The sequence below is a fragment of the Cyprinus carpio genome, chromosome A16 (genome assembly GCF_018340385.1).
Source record: "Cyprinus carpio isolate SPL01 chromosome A16, ASM1834038v1, whole genome shotgun sequence".
In the NCBI taxonomy this organism is placed as follows: Eukaryota; Metazoa; Chordata; class Actinopteri; order Cypriniformes; family Cyprinidae; genus Cyprinus; species Cyprinus carpio.
The window spans coordinates 7333722-7351949 of record NC_056587.1 but is presented as its reverse complement, the minus strand read 5'-3'; the positions used below and the strand labels follow the sequence as shown (position 1 = coordinate 7351949).

General features: G+C 35.7%; 2 protein-coding genes across 3 annotated transcripts in view; one reads left to right on the top strand and one right to left on the bottom strand.

Annotated features, from left to right (window-relative positions):
• The first annotated feature begins 196 nt into the window (after positions 1-196).
• LOC109106432 (peptidyl-prolyl cis-trans isomerase FKBP14-like) lies at positions 197-2219 on the top strand. The gene is made up of 4 exons (XM_042772316.1): positions 197-553; positions 893-1044; positions 1211-1338; positions 1602-2219. The coding sequence occupies exons 1-4, from the start codon at positions 357-359 to the stop codon at positions 1758-1760; spliced, it is 636 nt and encodes a 211-aa protein (XP_042628250.1). The 5' UTR covers positions 197-356; the 3' UTR covers positions 1761-2219.
• A 3913-nt stretch (positions 2220-6132) lies between these two features.
• Positions 6133-18228, bottom strand: part of LOC109063928 (beta-chimaerin-like) — a 44515-nt gene continuing 32419 nt past the window's right edge. For both annotated transcript variants that reach the window (XM_042772314.1, XM_042772315.1), the window contains 7 exons: positions 16298-16384; positions 12989-13073; positions 9408-9581; positions 8316-8393; positions 7910-8047; positions 7021-7126; positions 6133-6612 (listed from right to left, as the gene is read on the bottom strand). In XM_042772314.1, the coding sequence (XP_042628248.1) occupies positions 6441-6612; positions 7021-7126; positions 7910-8047; positions 8316-8393; positions 9408-9581; positions 12989-13073; positions 16298-16384 (840 nt within the window). In that variant the 3' untranslated portion in view covers positions 6133-6440. The remainder of the gene's footprint in view (positions 6613-7020; positions 7127-7909; positions 8048-8315; positions 8394-9407; positions 9582-12988; positions 13074-16297; positions 16385-18228) is intronic.

Below are 18228 nucleotides of genomic sequence, written 5' to 3'. Positions count from 1 at the left end.
ACTCATACATTCAGTCATAAACATGTCAAGTACGTTTAATTTGTAATATTGCTGCTGTTTACTGTTGTGAACACTGAACAGTCTTGACTCCATTATAGTGAACTGCTCGGTCCAGGAATTGTTCAGACCAGTTTGTGAATAGTTTCAACCGATTCAATGAAGGGAGTCGACTCAAAAGAACGAGTCGTTCACAAACTGGCCATCCCTAGTTTGAGAAAAAAGACCCCTGTAGAATTTTCGCTTGCCACGTAGTCGCTGATGCACCACTTTAATTTGGGACGTTTTTCAGAACTTTGTTGTGCATGAAACATCAGCTAAACAGTTTTAGACAGCGTTAAACTTTTCTTTATAATAAGATGATTCTAGAGTTGTGGACATGCGTTTTTTCTGCATTATTCTTTTACGTGCATGGAGCAAAACTTCCGGAACCTGAGGTCAAAATAGAAGTTTTATACAAACCTTTCCTTTGTCATCGTAAATCCAAATACGGAGATATTCTTCTGGTTCATTACGAAGGCTTTCTGGAGAGTAATGGCACAATGTTTCATTCCAGGTGACATCTAATGCATGTTCATACATACACTATAGGCTACACATTGCAAGAACAGACTTTATTAACCGAACCCTGCCATTTCTTTCACAGGGAATGCATTGGTTAACTGTCAAAATGTGTTTATTGTTGTTGGATATGTAATTGTTAATGTTTTAGAACATGGTACTGTTGCTGGTTTCTGTCTGGTCCAGTTCATTAGCTGATCAGCTGCCATGATCCAAAAACCAGCTTAGACCAGATAGCAACTACCTACTATGTTTTGTAACACAGCTACCAACTCAAACAGTGTGTGTATGTTTCTAGGCTTTATTACTAATGCACATGTCTTGTAATTGGCAGCCGCCATCAAGGAGACAAAAACCCTGTTTGGTTCACGTTGGGGATCCGTGAGGTGATCAAGGGCTGGGACAAGGGTCTTCAGGGCATGTGTGCAGGGGAGAAGAGAAAACTGACCATCCCTCCAGCTCTTGCATATGGCAAAGAGGGCAAAGGTGTGCCAGCAAAATGCATATGCATAAAACATTTGAGGAACTGTGGTTTTCTCCACCTTCTGATATTGAATTAGTCATTGACGTTGCATTAAGTCTGTCTAAAATACCCCATACAAATGTATAGCATAGATTAGCTATTTTGACAATGGCTATGCTTTGTTCTTAGGTAAAATCCCACCGGAGAGCACTCTGATCTTTGACATAGAGATCATCGAGATCCGTAATGGGCCTAGATCACATGAGTCCTTTCAGGAAATGGACATCAATGATGACTGGAAACTTTCCAAAGCAGAGGTTTGTCGAAACAGTTGCTTGTTGTTCACAACTGTGCGTCAGAAAGCAGCTGTCCGTCAATCATGAAATTTATGATTGTGGCAATGCATTAGAAGAACTATTTTTGGTTCTTAAAAGAACAATTTTTTCTAATAATCCCAATAATAAGAACTTTTTTGTGCAGTGGACAGATTTTATGAATGTTAAAGGTTCTTCGTGGAACCCTCAATGCCAGTAATTAATTTCAGGGAGTTTGTTTTATTCTAAAAACCTTTCTGTTTTAGGTCAAAGAATACCTGCGTAAAGAGTTTGAAAGACATGGATATGCCGCCAATGACACCCATCATGAAGTGATGGTTGAGGACATCTTCCAAAAAGAAGATGAAGACAATGATGGATTTATATCAGCTCGTGAGTTCACCTACAAACATGATGAGCTATAAATACTTCACACTCCTGCATAACAGCGTCAGTGTTTACCTTCAGAGATTCCAGTATTTTTCTTTAGAGATTTACAGCTTGTCAGTATCATGTTACAGTAGATCTAAACGGGTATTCTGTTATCTACAGGTCATGTCTGTAATTTATTGTTTTTAGGTTTTTTAAATACACTTAGGTGGTGGTATGCTTGAGCTGTTTATAGAATTTGAAGATTGTAGATCTTCAATTGCAAAGTGTGAAATTCTGCTCAAAGAGAATCCCCAAAGTGCCTCTTGACTGAAATATTGAAACTTTCAGAACATTTAGGTGCTGATTTTGTTATAGTATGTGTGTGTCACTTTTTCAGATGAATTATGCAATAATGTTTAGGATATTTAGAACATGTTTAGGTCTATTTGTCTAGAGTAGCCTGTAAGTATTTACTTGTGAATAAAGTTTATCCGTTTCTGTGCTGCTCATCACCGCTTGTGTGGTAGGTTTATACATCATCTCTAGAGGGAGCTCTTCTCTTAGGTTGTTCCACGACACACAAAAAAAAAAATGATTATCTGAAATGTCTCACATACAGTACTCACAGATATATACAGTACAGTGCAAAAGTCTTAGGCCATTAGTATTTTCACCAACCAAAAAATAAAAAAAATGTTTTTAAGATAGTTATTTCTATCTTTTGCTGTAGTGTGTCAGTTGGAAATATCAGTTTACATTTACATTTGGGATTAATTGTAATAATCCAGTGAGATTTTTGTTTGCACAAAGAGCCTGACAGCAGCCAGTGCTCCACACAGAGATCTGATCTCACCATCATCCAATCTGTTTGGGATTACATGAAGAATCAGAAAAAACTCAAGCAGATTAAATCCAGAAGAACTGCGGCACTCTCCAAGACACATGAACACATCCTACAAAGCTACAATAGTGTGAAAAGTTTTAGCCACTTGTGTAAACATGCTGTAAACTGAGGATGCTTTCAAAAATAATGTCATAAATAGATTTGATTTATCAATTAACTTTTAACTAAACTATTAATTATCAACAAAATCAAATCAACATTTGGGGGCGACCACCCTTTGCATTTAAAACAGTTTAGGTGCACTTGCACATTGTTTTTCAGGTAGCTGTACAGGAAGGTTTCTTCAAGTGTCTTGGAGAGGTTGCCACAATTCTTCTGGATTTAGTTTGTCTAATTTTTTTGTCAAGTAAAAATCTCACTGGATTATTACAATTAATGGCAAAAGGAGTGTTTGGAAATGTAAACTGATATTTCCTACTGACACACTACAGCAAAAGATAGAAATAACTGGCTTAAAACTTTTTTTTGTTGTTGTGCTGAAACATACTGTAGTGTTTAATAATGGAGAAAATGATGAGGCACTCAGTTAGAATGCAGTCAAGTGGCCTTTCGTTGAGAGATGGCATAGTCATCATCACACCTACATAATGCAGATAACTAGTGTGGTGTAAAGTTATTCATACAACAGCATTTACTCAAGAGCATGCTCAACAGCATTACATTCTTTTACTATGGCATTACACGGTTACATAAACTGCTGTAAAATTTGCACAAGTTAAATTTACAGTTCCATTTCAGTTTGCACCACTGGATCCATCTTATATCCGTCTCAAACCTCAAAACTAATAACTTCTCAGTGGTGCAACACTTAGAACTGTAAATCAAACCAAATTGTTTCCCATACAGAAAGAGTAAAAATGTACATCATATCTTCTGGATATCCTTCATCTAAAAAAAAATAAGAAAAAAACTTTCCCTTTAAGGAAGGGGGGAGGTCTTTTTTTTTATTTTTTTGTAGGCAAATAACTGAAAAATTAAGATCCTTCATTAGAGACAAATCCCAGGTTACTGCAGAATGTAACAGGTGTCATTGTGTCAGTCACTGAAAATGAAGTCAATGGCTCCACTGAATGATGGTTTTCTTCATCAACATCCTCTCTACACTGCAAGCGAACAACGCAACGCGACAAAATTATAATGCTCTAGCAACAAGTTGCTTGACAGATGGACTTCTCAAGATTTCATCCACAATTCCAGAAGACGCGTCGCGTGCTTGCAATGTAAACAGCTTCATTTATTACAAACAGCTTCAATTGACTAGCTACTTTGCAGCAGCAATGTTTTTGTCATAAAAGTTGTTTTCGGGCATGGTGACCCGCACTCTTCGTTTCTCCTTAAAACGGCCAGACCGTGAAACTGTCCAGTTCCTCCGGCACGTGTTTTCACTGAAGGAAGGCCCCAGCTGAGAGTCGTCGTACGTCTCGTCGCTGATCAGACTCCCGTTCTTGTTCTCGCTACCGGTTTGTTTCAATGACGGCTTGTCCGCATTTCCAAATTCCTGCTGGCCTTCTTTAAAATGGTTCTTGTTTTTTCCAGTCAAGTTTTTCCACCAGGAGTATACCACTACCATCCTTCCTAAATCCTCAATAAATCTCAAATAAACAATGAAATGCATGTTATTAACGTTTATAAAATGTTTACAAATTCTCTCTCTCTAGTCAAACTCATCATTTTAATGTTGACATTTTAAAGTGAAACTATCCATCTGTCATCTATCTATCATCTGTCTTTCGTCAAACTCATCACTTTAATGTTGACATATTAAAGTGACACTATCTCTATCATCAATCAATCTATCTATAAACACGTGAAATATGATATCATGAAAATGAAGCATGATAAACTGTAATTTATTCTTTTTTTTAACAAATCTATACCATCCTTCAGAAACACTCACCTCAGCTTCAGGTGTTTTAATGTTAGTCAGAGACTGACTGTCGAGTCTTTTGTTTCAAGAAAACATTCAGCAGAACAACCTTGTAGCTTTTCTGTCTATATCTTTACCAACAACATCATATATGCTGCATCCCTCTGTCTAAACTATAATGAGTGATGACTTCATTCCTTTATAGTTCACCTGCTGCTCATACGCCCTCCTTCCGCTCTCTCATTGGTCTGTTGAGCTGCTGCAGCTGTCCTCAGGAAGCCGCTTTCAGGTTCTCACTTCACCTGTGATTTGGTGAAAAAGTCAATTTGGGACATATACCAGCTCAGCTGTCTGATACTAAAACAATGCTGCCGTTCACACCCCTGAATTTGGAACAAGAAAACCAAGCTTAGAGAAAACCAACGCCTAAAGAGAGCTGACCGTGCACTAATTACAGCAACATATTTCACATACTGCAAATGTGAGGTGTTGCAACTTAAAGTAAAAATACACAAACTACTTTCAGAAGTTCATTTTGACTGTCATTAAGCCGAGAATCAAGATTTAAAAGTAACCAGATTTACATAATTTAATAAATCAGCATTTGATAAATTACAATCGTAATTACAATCATTCTTCACAGAAATATCTTCAAAAAAAAAATGGAGAAAGGTATTTTATCAAATAAACAATTTGAAGAAACTCAAACCAAGGTGATGGTACCATTTGTGGACATTTTTCTTTTTAGATGAATGGCTGATTTCACCTCAGGAGTCCAAGATGAACACAATACTTTTGTTTAGCAAAATTCTTGAAATGGGATCAAGTCCAAGGAGGAAGGAACAAGCACTAAATAAAAGATCACAGAACCATTTTGTCCATTCACAGGGTGATGACAGAGACTACTTAATTGTTGTCAGGGTTGAACAAACATAATTTGAAGGAGGCATGGGTAAACATAGCATTAGTGATCAACAACAACAACAAAAAATAACTATTTACACTCCATGTAAAATTAAAAAGTGCTTTGAACATGATCTTAATTGCCTTGCCATTACCAACCTTATGACCCAAATATATATATATATATATATTTTAAATCATACTTGACAATATGTCAGTTTTGCAATGCTAATTGACCATAGATTCATAGAGTTTATCCTGTAGAGCATCAAGGTCAATGCATCATAGTTGATTCATAGTTATTTGGCATCAGAGAAAAAAGGTACTGTGATTTAAAGGAATCCACCCAAAAAATGCTAATTTGCTTAAAATTTAATCACCCTCAAAGCCATCCAAGATTTTGATGAGTTTGTTTCTTCATCAGAACAGATTTGGAGAATTTTAGCATTACATCACTTGCTCTCCAATGGATCCTCTGCAGTGAATGGGTGCCGTCAGTACGAGATTCCAAACAGCTGATTAAAAACAACACAACAATCCCCACAACTCCATTTTAGCAATAAACATCATCAATTAACATCTTATTAAAACTTTTCTCTTGATTGATGGACTGGAGTCGTGTGGATTACTTGTGGAATATTGTGATGTTTTTATCAGCAGTTTGAACTCTGAATATGATGGCACCCATTCACTGCAGAGGATGCATTGGTGAGCAAGTGATGTAATGCTAAACTTCTCCAAATCTGTTCTGATGAAGAAACAATCTCATGTACATCTACATTTTCTGCAAACTTTCATTTTTATGTGAACTATTCCTTTAAACAAAATGCCCATCAATAATAATTAATTCTGTATTCAGGAAAATGTTTATTTACTCCATGCTTAACGGTATTTGTTAGGGGGATTGAAACACATTAAGTGAAATGTGCAATTTTTTAGTCCAAATTTTGTACACAAAATCTGAAGAGAAAACATAATGTCTTTTAAATGTGTGGCAGGCTGCTTTTTAAAATGTACACGCTCTTTAAAGTCTTTAAAAGGTGTCTTCATTCCAGCTGTTTAAAACAAGATGTCCTCATGCTCTATCAGGAGCTGAACTATCAGTTTCTGGTATCTCATGTCGTTGAGAGTGGCGAGCGTGTTCTGGTCCGGGGGCCGCATGAGCGTCGGGCCAAAAACGATTCCTAGGTTCTCTGAGTTCATGTAATTGTCCTTCTCATACATGGTGACCCTGATTAACAGAGAAAACATGTGGAAAAAACACCTCAGACAATACAATTTTGATAATAAACATGCAAACTGATATATTTTCCATGGTTGGGGAAATGTGGCAAAGCTGGCTTAGCAAGTTAGAGGTAAAGCACAAATCCTTGAGGATCACTGCGTACATTTTTTTAATTCCTGAAGTGCACTGAGCTAAAGTGCCGTATTGTGTTTCCTGTTTCCTTCTAATCAGTCTTATAAGTTTTTTATTGTACGGTGACAGGAAGTAAAATCACTATGAAGCTGCAGGGAAGGAATGGAACAAAAATCTGAACACCCAGCGGCTCAATGAGGTACAAAGCCATGTAATGTACTATGGGACCGGCACCTAAGGGAGCAGTATGTATGCGGAAATTCAATACATTTGCCATCTTACCTTTTCAGGTGTGTCATCAGATACCGCAGGGTCTCATAGTGGGCAGGAGGAAGTTGGAGAAGACCATCATGAACTGCCTCCAGTCTAGAATCAGGGTCTGTTATTTCTGATAACAGAAAATGTAAAAAAAAAAAAAATACTGTTTAGAATTGTGCAAAGGCCGTTTTTCAACTAAAACTGGCCCCTATTCCATGACATTATAGCACAGTCCAAAATCTGAGACCACTAATGAAATTATTTATTTTTGTATCATTATTATTTTTTCCATTAACAAGTAACACCACCATTCAAAAGTTCAGGGGCGGTAATATTTTTTAATGTTTGCTCTTATGCTCACCATGGCTGTATTTATTCGATCAAACGTACAGTATAAAAAGTAATGCTGTGAATTTTTATTACAATTTAAAGTTTTTTATTTATTACAATTTAAATTTTGTTTTAATATATATTTTTTTAAAATCCTGTGATGGCAAAGCTGAATTTTTAGCAACATGTCGATTTGGTGCTCAAGAAATGTCTTATTATTATCACTGTTGATTGGGCTGTTTAATATTTTCATGGAAATCATGAGATTTTTTTTCCACAATTTTTTGATAAATTGAAAGTTTAAAAAAAAAACAGCATTTCTTGGAAATAGAATTCTTTTGTAACATTATAAATGGTTTTGTCACTTGATCAATTAAATTGTCCTGACCCCAAAATGATTCATTCATTTTCATAAAATATTTATTAAGTGTCATATCAGAATCAGAGGGTATTTAATGAAAAGATCAAAGTAATAAAAAAATAGTGATCATCAAAACAGAATACAAGAGTAAGATTCTAGTTAATTATAACTGATATATAATTGATATTTTATAATTAATACAGAGTTATAAAAGTCTCTTACTGGCTGCTTGTATGAATTTGGAGTAGACATCATATGTGATAACTGAAATGGGCAGATCTCGCAAATAAAGCTTCAGAGCTCCAGCAATTATATTGATGTCTGGGTACATATTGGCACTGATGTCTGCCTTCTCACCATCTGCAAAGTAGAATTAGTTATCTGTTATGAATAACAGATTAATCACGATACTGTATCAACAATACATTGTTTTGAATGGAAAAACATGGGGTTTTCCATCCAGGTTGCATGTTGATAAAATAACAGTGATATAAAGGATTGTGAGTTTATTCACACATGTAAGCGAATGTGAAGAGACCAAATGTTAGCTGAACACCTATAATGCACCTGATTACATCAGGTTTGATGCACAAATAATGTGAAGGTAGAACAGTTTACTAATACAAACCTCTATCGAAGGCCAGCCGGACATCTTCAATGTGTTCTGTGAAGCCTGACACTCTGTAGAGACCCTCTGATTTCAAACCTGGAAGAAGAAGAAGTAACACGTATTTACTTCAATGTAAATTAGTATTAACCAAACTAGGGCTGCAACCAACAACTAATCAGAAAATCAGTTAATCTTTTGATTATCCTTACGATATTTTGCATCTTGCCCAGTTCATCTATCATCAAATCACATGTGTGTCTTTCATTATTGCGTAAAGACTGTGCACGTAAAAAATTGATATGCAAAATTAAATTGGATTTTATACTGTCATTATACATAAGCCAAAACAAATGATTAAAATCTAAATGTATCACAAACATAATACTATCTAAACATATAAAAATAAAAAAATAAAATAAAAACATATTATAGAAATTTAAATATATGTTCTTGTTTGTTTGTATTTGCAGCTTTACACCGTAATAATACATATTTTGTACAAGTCTTTTTCACACTAAAATCATATTTGTTTTTACTTCTAGCAATGTAAAACTAGGGCTGTCAATACATACATAATTTTTTATACTTTCATTTTTATACTTTTATTTTAATTGTTTTTTTTTTCCCCAGAAATTTTCTGTGGAAAGTAGCATATTTTAGTCTTCTGGCATCTAAGAAATGTTTTCAGTCTTCTAGCCTAGCACACATATACATATTACAATACAAATACATATTTATATTATATTTCTCTATGTTGAAAGAAATTGTTAATTTTTTTATTAGTTTTTCTCTCAAACAATGCAAGCAGAAAGCCAGTTGGCTAACAAATTAACTAATGTCTCAAAGAATACTCTCTTTAATGGAAGGCGTCAACCAATAAGTCAAAATGTGGAGAATGTTTGGTCCTCTCCCTGCTGTTTTAGGTTAGTTATCTAAGGATTCTTCTTTTTGCACACCTTGATATATATCAAGGAGACGTCAGAGCAGAGGGCAGCTGCCTACAGACAGTGATTAAGTGCCTTACTGAAGGCCACAGGTGCTAGAGAAGATCTGAGCCTGAGATCTCCATATTAAAATGTTCCAGCACTCCATTTTAGAAGCCATCTGTACCTCTGTGCTCGATCTCTTTGATGCACATGTCCAGAACCATCGGCCGTGGCGTATTGTGGGCTTTGACCAGTGTGGTGAGATCGCAGCTGAAGACCTTCTTGATCCTGCGGAGGTCCGGCTGACAGTCGCTGGGCACTAGTTTGGAGCACTGTTTGTGCACGTTCAGCCCACAGTCTGCAAGAGTAACGGGTCAAAAGGTTAGAAGAGCGTGACCCTGTTGTCTGCAAAGAGGCAAGAAGACAGACTCCAAGAGAACGGAGACCCAAAGCGACTACGTGTGTGTGTCTAGGGGTCTGATGGAGGGTGTATCTTCAGGGGTAAAGAATACGTGAGGAAACAGGTGTGTGTCAGTCAAACTGGGTGGTAAATTGTGAGAATATCTGTCACATGCTGCTGTGTGTTTGTGGCTCTGTCAGTCTGAGAGCGTAACCTTGAGCGCCTCTGGGTGTGCTTGCCAGCGGGCCTGCATCATACACGTATGTGCGTGCAAGTGTATATCAGCAGCTTCTTTTCATGTGTGTGATAGACACCTGCTAAACTGAAAAACAATTCTGCTCTTGCCCCCGAATATACTGAGTCAAGACTGAATTTTTGTGTCCGATTGTCACATATTTTGTTCATTTGAATCACCATAAGGAATCTGTGGCCATAAAGTTCAGCTGAAAAAACACCTTCCAGGTTTATTCATTTGCTTTTCAGCAACACAATAAAGTTAAATTTGTTAACAGTACTTAATGCATATGTATCATGAACTAACAGTACACAACTATATAAGGTTACACTTTATTTTAAGGCGTCCTTGCTACAGTGTAATTATAATTATAATTATACAAGTACTGAGTAATATTAATTAACTACATATACTTACTATATGGTTAGGATAAGGGTTTGGCTTTGGGTTACTTGCATGTAATTATGCATAATTGATAGTTATTATAATAGTAAGTACATGTAACGTGTAACAAGGACACCTTAAAACAAAGTGTTACCCTATTTAATTATTACGTTTTGTGGCTATACTGTTGAAACTGAGTATTTTACCATTTATAGACTGGTTTCATCCACTTCCATTGGGTTATTATAGTTAACTAAAACTAAAACCATTCAATATAAGTTTTGCGGTAAACTTTGAAAGTTTGAAATGTGCTATTTATTACTATTTGTGCCTAGTAAATCAAAGTATATTTATTACTATTTGTGCCTAGTAAATCAAAGTATATTTATTACTATTTGTATGCACACTGCAAGAAAGGTGAGATGAACAGTTAAAGAATATTTTTCACACTAAAATCATATTTGTTTTTATTTCTAGCAATGTTTTTAAAACTACTTCTATATCAACTAATATTATACTCAATAAGCATAACATATAAAAAAGTATTAGTATAAGTACAAACAATGCTGTAAATGTATTATTCATTGTTGTTTCATGTCAGCCAATGTGAACTTTTCCATATTACTATATATATATATATAATATATATATATATATATATATAAACAAAACTTCCCCATGTGTAATGTGCCCCACACACGTTGTGCTATAGACAAAAATGACACCTCAAATTATGTGGCATAAGTGTTTGAACCATAATATATTGTGAATAGAATATATAAAGATCAGAGCATCATTACAATTTTTTTAACTCAAGAGAATACCTAGCAACCATCCAGAACACCCTAGCAACCACATAGCAACACCCTAATCTCAGTGGCGATGTTAACATTTCACAGTCCTCACATTTTCTTCAGAAAATGTCTAATCTACTTAAAATTGCATTTGAAATAGCTTTGCTACCAATAATGAGTACAAACCTCTCTCTTTAACTCCACAGTTAGAACATGTGAAAAAAATGAAGAGGTTTTATGTCATTTAACTTGTAAGAATCCTAGTTTTATACCCTGCTTTGACACTGGGACTGTGTGTGTGTGTATGTAGGGGAATGGGGTAGTAGGGTGGTCTGTCTCTAGTAGTATGCACATGCTGTCCTACTATTCCTCATCTTCAGCAATGTCATTAATCACACTCTCTGTCAGTTTAACTGCCTGCATGGAGCCCTCCATCACATCTCTAGGCCATTGAGGGAAAAAAAAAAAACAGAAGAAGACAAAAAGAAAAACACTCTGTGTTCTTCCGTATGGGCCTGGGGACACATTCAACTCTGCTCTAATTCTCAATGTGTCTGATGACACTGGCTCACCTGGGGGCCAGAGTGAAAGAAGAGAGGCTCCTGTGTGAAAAGAAAAGGCTTGGATAATGGCCTGAATGGATGAGACCATTTACAGTGTGAAAAAGCCCTGTGACTGGATTGAGTTTTTGTACCGAGTGTTTTGGGGAAGTGGTGTCAAACAATAACCAGCTTCATATTAACATGAGATCTGAGCAAACCCGTAATTATGGAATTAAGGTGGATTTGTTTATCAAGGTCACATCTAGGAACATCCTGTATTGAAAATGGTTAAGGATGCCTCACAAAACAAAACAAAAACACTTAAGGGTGATACAAGATCACACTGTCAATAATGACCGGCTGCCTAATTATTCCTTACTAAATGTCAGAGCTAATATGAAATATTAATGAACAATACTTTTACAACACATATTATCTGGTTAATAAATTAACAATAATTTATCATGTTACTTAATAATATTAGTAATATAGTATTGGTAAATATAATATAAGTTCCTTTCTATATACAAATATTGCATATTTTTAATATAAAGTTGTATTTATAAATGAAATCCATAGTTGACCCAAAAAACAAACAAACAAAATATCATCGTTTGTGTTCTACAGTCATACATATGACATAAGGGTCATAAGAGTAAATTAGGGCAGATTTTCCATTTTTTGTTAACTTTCCTTTTAACGTAAGTTCATGTGTTATGATCAAACCTGAATGAACATTATAAAACAATAATAATAACAATAGTTTACTTATAAATAAACCTATATTCACCTGGCTTCAAATTATTTCCTACAAAAATTGTTAGTTCATGATACATAATTTTTTAAGTCGAAAGAATTTAACTTTATCGTAAAGCTATTGTATAAATCATATGCATCACTTCTACATAACAACCAATAAAGTGTCATACTTTGTCATACAGTACAGGTGTGTGTGCATCTATGGATCTTTTTATATATGTTTATCTGTGTGATTTGAAGTGTAGTCTGATGCAATTGGCATTACTACAAGAAAACTGTCCTGGTTAACCTGGGTGTGCCTCTCTTACAATACTCTATAGTGTACACAGTATGTGCCACTATAAATAGTCAACACTCAACAGAAGGCACTCAACTGGTTTAGACCAGGTGTCATTTAGGTATGCAAAATTCCCACACATCAGCATACTAGTTAAAACCCTTATTGTCCCAGGTATCACTTTCAGTATTTAGCCTCGGGTTGCCACTGCATGTTGGAAAAGTTCTACATCCAATTAAGCTTTGTTACCAGAATGGCACAAGACATTATCTGGATCATAAGTGGCCTTTGGATTGTAATTTGATATGAATAATGCTCCTTGGCCGGTACCATAATTCTGATGGACACTTTATTTGAGATTGGTGGAGGGTTACCTGAGCAACGGACGCCCTGGGCGATAAGACCCCACATGAAGTTTGCACAGTATTCACACCAGTGTGGCCCTCTGAAGGTGTGCACCTACACCAAAGACAAAGCAGTCATTGTGAGTCAAACACACACAAGTTCACAAACACACACTGAAAACACACATACATACATATTAGTCCAGTGATTCATTCATCTCTACATTTTCTTTTCCAGCTAAAGCTCACAATGAAAGTTCCACAGAAAATGAATGATTATATTTCCAGAGTATCTCTCAAAACTAACAGAGTGTGTCACGCTTGGACTAGACAAACATACAGACTGGACAGAAGCATTGGACTTCACATTCATAGCTGTATTTTGTAGAAAGAACCACTGGCATTATTATTTTATCAAATTTGGCAGGTACTGTCCAACATTGTTTAAGTTCAGTATTCTTTTTTCTAGGGAAACTTAAATGAGATGAAATATAATTTTAATTCCTTTTTAAATTTAATTTCAGTTTGTCACTTTGCCTCAGGAAATTCAAAACAAAATTAAAGAAAACAATACAAAAACAAAAATAAACAAAACACACACATAAATAAATAAATTTAAACCAAATAAACAATAAAATAACTCATAATACAATGAACAAACAAGTTTCGGGAAATGACCAGGAAATGTGACTAAAGTTATTAAAACTTTGTTGTCCTTCATCATGGCAAAGTGTTTGTACACTAACTCTTGGGTCATAGCTCCAAAAATGTATTTAAATTGACACATGACTTGATGTGGGAAACGACAGCCAGTGACGAGTGAAGCTGTTGTTTGTACTTCTGTGAAGTGTCAACTCCACCTTCTCTGTCAAACCCTCAGACAGCAACCAAGCAATCGAGGGTCAGTTTGATGGCAGGAAAGACTTCAAAGACAAAACTGCTCCTACCCAAAGTTCTGAGGATATAAGCAAGCCTCTAGGTAAAGACTAGAGGGTGGTACCGAAAGAATATAAATAGGTTTGGACCCCCTGTGAAGACAGCCCTGATTTTTAAAATGATAATACACATGAGTCAGATTACAGGTTTGCGAGGGGAAAATAATGTGTCTGGCATCTGTTACCAAGCTGCTGGAAGTCACACGCAAAGCATGTTCCCATGCACACCCTTGTGCTGCCAAAACACAGCACGAAGATGGACAAAAGTAAAGGCCCAACACAGATTTTTGAAACAAAGCCCAAGTGTACGAATGCTGAAACATCTCAGTCCAGAACTAGCAGCTGTTCCAAAACCAAGTGAGCTGTCTACATTCTAGCTGAAATGTCACCTTATAAGTGACTGATTTGTACCCTACATAGGGCAAAAACTCTGCATATTAAATAGCACTCAATACACATAGCAATATGCAAATAGTCAGTTTGTTTTTTGAAATTTATTGAATATTTATATTTTATTGTATTTATTTTATTTTAGTTTATTATTTTAGTTTTATTTTATTTGGGTAAAAGTCAGGTCTAGTTTTATTTTATTTAACTTTTAAGTAATTAAAAGTAATTAATAAATTTCATTTGATTATTTTAAGTATCAAAATAATTATTTTATAATTATTATTATTATTATAAAGTATTTACAATCAATAATATATATATTTCTTGTTTTGTCTATCATATTGAGTTTACTTTTTCACTAAGCTTGTAAAAGCACATTCTGGGATGGCTACTTTTTTGATGGATACATTTGGCCAAAAATTATATTTAATACAAAAAAAATTATTATTTCTGTTTTATTTTATATATAATTTTATTTCTTAAAAATTACATTTAATTGTTTATTGATTACTTTTAGTATCAAATAATTATGATGCTTTTTTGATTGATACATTTGGACCAAAACAAAATATCTCATGAGCAAGCAGAAATTATGTTCCTTTTGCATCAGGAATGCATCAATGATACTTTAAAGCGCTACCTACTGAGAAAGCACACTAGGTTTAGGAACACAGCCTCTGTAAGAACTCTCATGTAGAATGAGATACTGAATAATCCATGATGCTCTTATGAGCGCTGGTGACATAATGAGGAAGATGTTATGAGGAAGCTTCCAAGCAACACCTTGAAGTCAGATGATTGCTTTGTTTTGCTCTTTCGGGTTTAAAAAGGAAGTCAGATGACAGTACACTGTGTTCATTCTCAGCCTCAGTCATTTTCCAGAAGCTGAAAATGCATGAAATCGGAGAGGCCATTGAGCAGCTCGGCAGCAAGAGGCTATTGATTTGTGTGATCAATCCAATCAGTCAATAGTGCTGTTAATGGATTAAAAGCCTAGTCAATTAGGCTCATAGGATAGATTTAAGCTTATTGACACGAGGGTCACGGTATGTGTACAGTGCATTTAAATGCTGTCAGCACATAAACATTTGAAAAAAACATCAGTTTCGAACAACCGCATGTTAGAGACACATATATATAATCCAATAAAAGTGACTTATTTCATCAGGCCCACAACCAACATGTCAAATTCTCATCGTTTTGAAAAAAAAAAATGTAACCATTCAAACAAAACATTTGAGAAATCGCAAACATATATATGCACAAGGCTTCTCAAAATATCTTCAGTACGCCCAATATCAACATAATATAGATTAACATAATATGTATTAATATAGAAAGTTAATAACTGGTAGCTCTACATGAAACATTCATGTTTATGTTAAAATTAATGTCATGTCAAAATGAATGCAATAAAGAGATGACATAGTGAGACTCTGAAATGCTGTTTACATCACATTTAAATAATTTTTTTTATATCATATTTTGGTTCATACTGCCAAATGGATGCATGTGAGACTTCAATTAGTAGTTTATGATGAGATTACAATTTTTTTTACTAATCAGAAACTTTTGGGGTCAGAAAGATTTAAAAAAAAAAATAAAAAATTATCTTATGATCACCAAGGCTGCATTTATTTGATTAAAAAAACAACAACAACATAATATTGTGAGATATTATTGTTGCTCCACCATTGCTCCTTTTCTTTATTATCACATGATTCTTTAGAAATCATTCTAATTTGCTGATTTGGTGTTCACAAAACATTATCAATGTTGTTATCAATGTTAAAAATTGTTGTGCTCCTTGATAATTCTGTGGAAAACTTAATACATTTTTTCAGGATTCTTTGCTGAAAAGAAATTGCTAAAAAACATTATAAATGTCTCTTTTACGTACTTGCTCAAGAATAATAATAATAATTAAAAAATACATAAATAAATGAACGTTTATACAGTGGTGTAGTTACCATAATTTCAAACATGATATAAACATAACACAAACAGCTCCCACCTTAAAGTTGTGGATCTTCTCATAGTTGCAGTGTTTCTCCGGTCCGTCCTTGATTGTGGTCCGTCTGCTCAGTGGTGACGGGCTGATCTGTGAACAAGCCAAAATCTTTAGAGGCTTCCAGAAGAGGGCACACTTACTGCCCAGATTCACCCCCAGAGCTAACGCCAACAACTCCTGGTGCTTACAGTCCTTCTGCTTGGCTTTGTGAGGGGCTAATTCACCTTTCGCTGACCCCTTAGTGCCAACAACCTGGGCCCTGGGCCTCGGAAGAGCCTGCATCCCCTCTGTACAGGAAGATCAGAATAATGTGGAAAGGGGGATAAAAGTGGAGACTGAGTCAGTCCTCCACTCTTTGGTGATCTGGGTCGAATGAGAAGGGGGACAGCCTGGTCCTGCATGGGCAGGGCTGGGGGTGGGAGGTATGGTGGGTGGGCTGCCTGGGGGCAGGAGTGTGTCTCACACAATAGCATACATTCAGCACTCTGAGAGAATGCGAGAGAGGGAGAGATGGAGTGATTGTGTCAGTCTTGTAAATACATCTCAGCAGGTTTTTGCAGTGGGATCAATGGAATCCAGAACACAGCAATTCCATACACGATTCCACCGCAGTTCCCTTGAGCGAGGATAATCCTGCAGCTCAGAACCAAAGAGCTCGGCTTTATAAGTAATAAAATCAGAGACTTGCTCTGAGAAGAGTAGGTTCTCTCTTAAAAAAAAGGTCTTTTTCAGGTCTAGCACTGGTTTAGCCTTCTAGTCCTCTCTCTGTCTCTACACTTCTGATTGTAACTTCAGTCACAAATCAGATCAGGATTGAAGCAGATTTACAATCCTATAGTGCCGGAATCACTTGTTTCAGGATTCAGACTTGCTTAGACTCCTTTTAAACCTGGTCTTATGATCCATTTTTGGGTGATCTAATCAAAAGCGGATAGCAAAAAAATACTGGATCTTTCAAAACTACAAACTCCTTTGAAGAGACATGTTAATTTGGATATTTTCATCTTAAAAGTTTTGCGAGTGAACACAAAGGTTCTTGGGGGAATGCATACTTTTGCAAGAGAACACAAAAGCTTTGAAATATAATTTTTCCTCATATCTCACATTTTTTTCCACCACCATGTCCCCTTGAGGGTCTCCATGCAAACCACATTTGAAGGTACACTGAGAAGAATTTGTTGTAGGTTTGCTTCCTTTTCCTTTTCCTTTTTTTTTTTTTTGTAGCAAATTCCACAAGTAATTACAAAGAAACAGCAGGTAACACATTGAATTAGAGATTACATTTTTATGTAGAAAGAGAGATAGTATTTCCACTGCACAAAAACTTCTTTATAGCGGAAAAGGGTTCTTTAAATCATTAAAATGTTCTTCATATCATGGTTCTTTTAAGAAATGATCACTGAAAGGTTCATTGGGGAACCATAATAGATTTTCTGTAGCATCACTAAAAAATATATATATATATTTGGAAACTTGAAATTTAAGAATGTATAGGTGTAAAATGCAACATGTCTTAATTAAAGGACCATCAGCTCTTGTCACTGGGTCATCCAGTACGGATGTTACAGAATAGCTGGTGTAAATAAGGTTTTCTACTGTCGCACCAAAACTGTGTAAGACTCATGCTCAGGCTGGGGGACAGTGGCCCCTCTCAGCAGGAGGCCGATGCCGAATCCAGCAACACTGTCTGGGTATTTGCTGAAGCATCCTGTAGAACACACATGAGACTTCCTAACCTGAAAGATACAGCAGAACTGATGGACCAGAATGGGTGGCCGGTCATTTGCATGATCACATCAATTAACAAAATGATGAGATCAGGAAAGAAAGATGGAGCTCTGACGACTGAAAAAGAAAGAACGCTGAAGAGGAAGAAAAACAACCTGGCTACGGCTCACATATTCAAGATATGCCACATTCAGAGACATGATGTT

Bases quoted from the DNA above. Each gene is read 5' to 3' on its own strand.
- LOC109106432 (XM_042772316.1), top strand. From the start codon at position 357: ATGATTCTAGAGTTGTGGACATGCGTTTTTTCTGCATTATTCTTTTAC. The intron at 1,045-1,210 runs GTGTGCCAGCAA...CTTTGTTCTTAG, and splicing joins ATATGGCAAAGAGGGCAAAG to GTAAAATCCCACCGGAGAGC. The intron at 1,339-1,601 runs GTTTGTCGAAAC...TTTCTGTTTTAG, and splicing joins GGAAACTTTCCAAAGCAGAG to GTCAAAGAATACCTGCGTAA.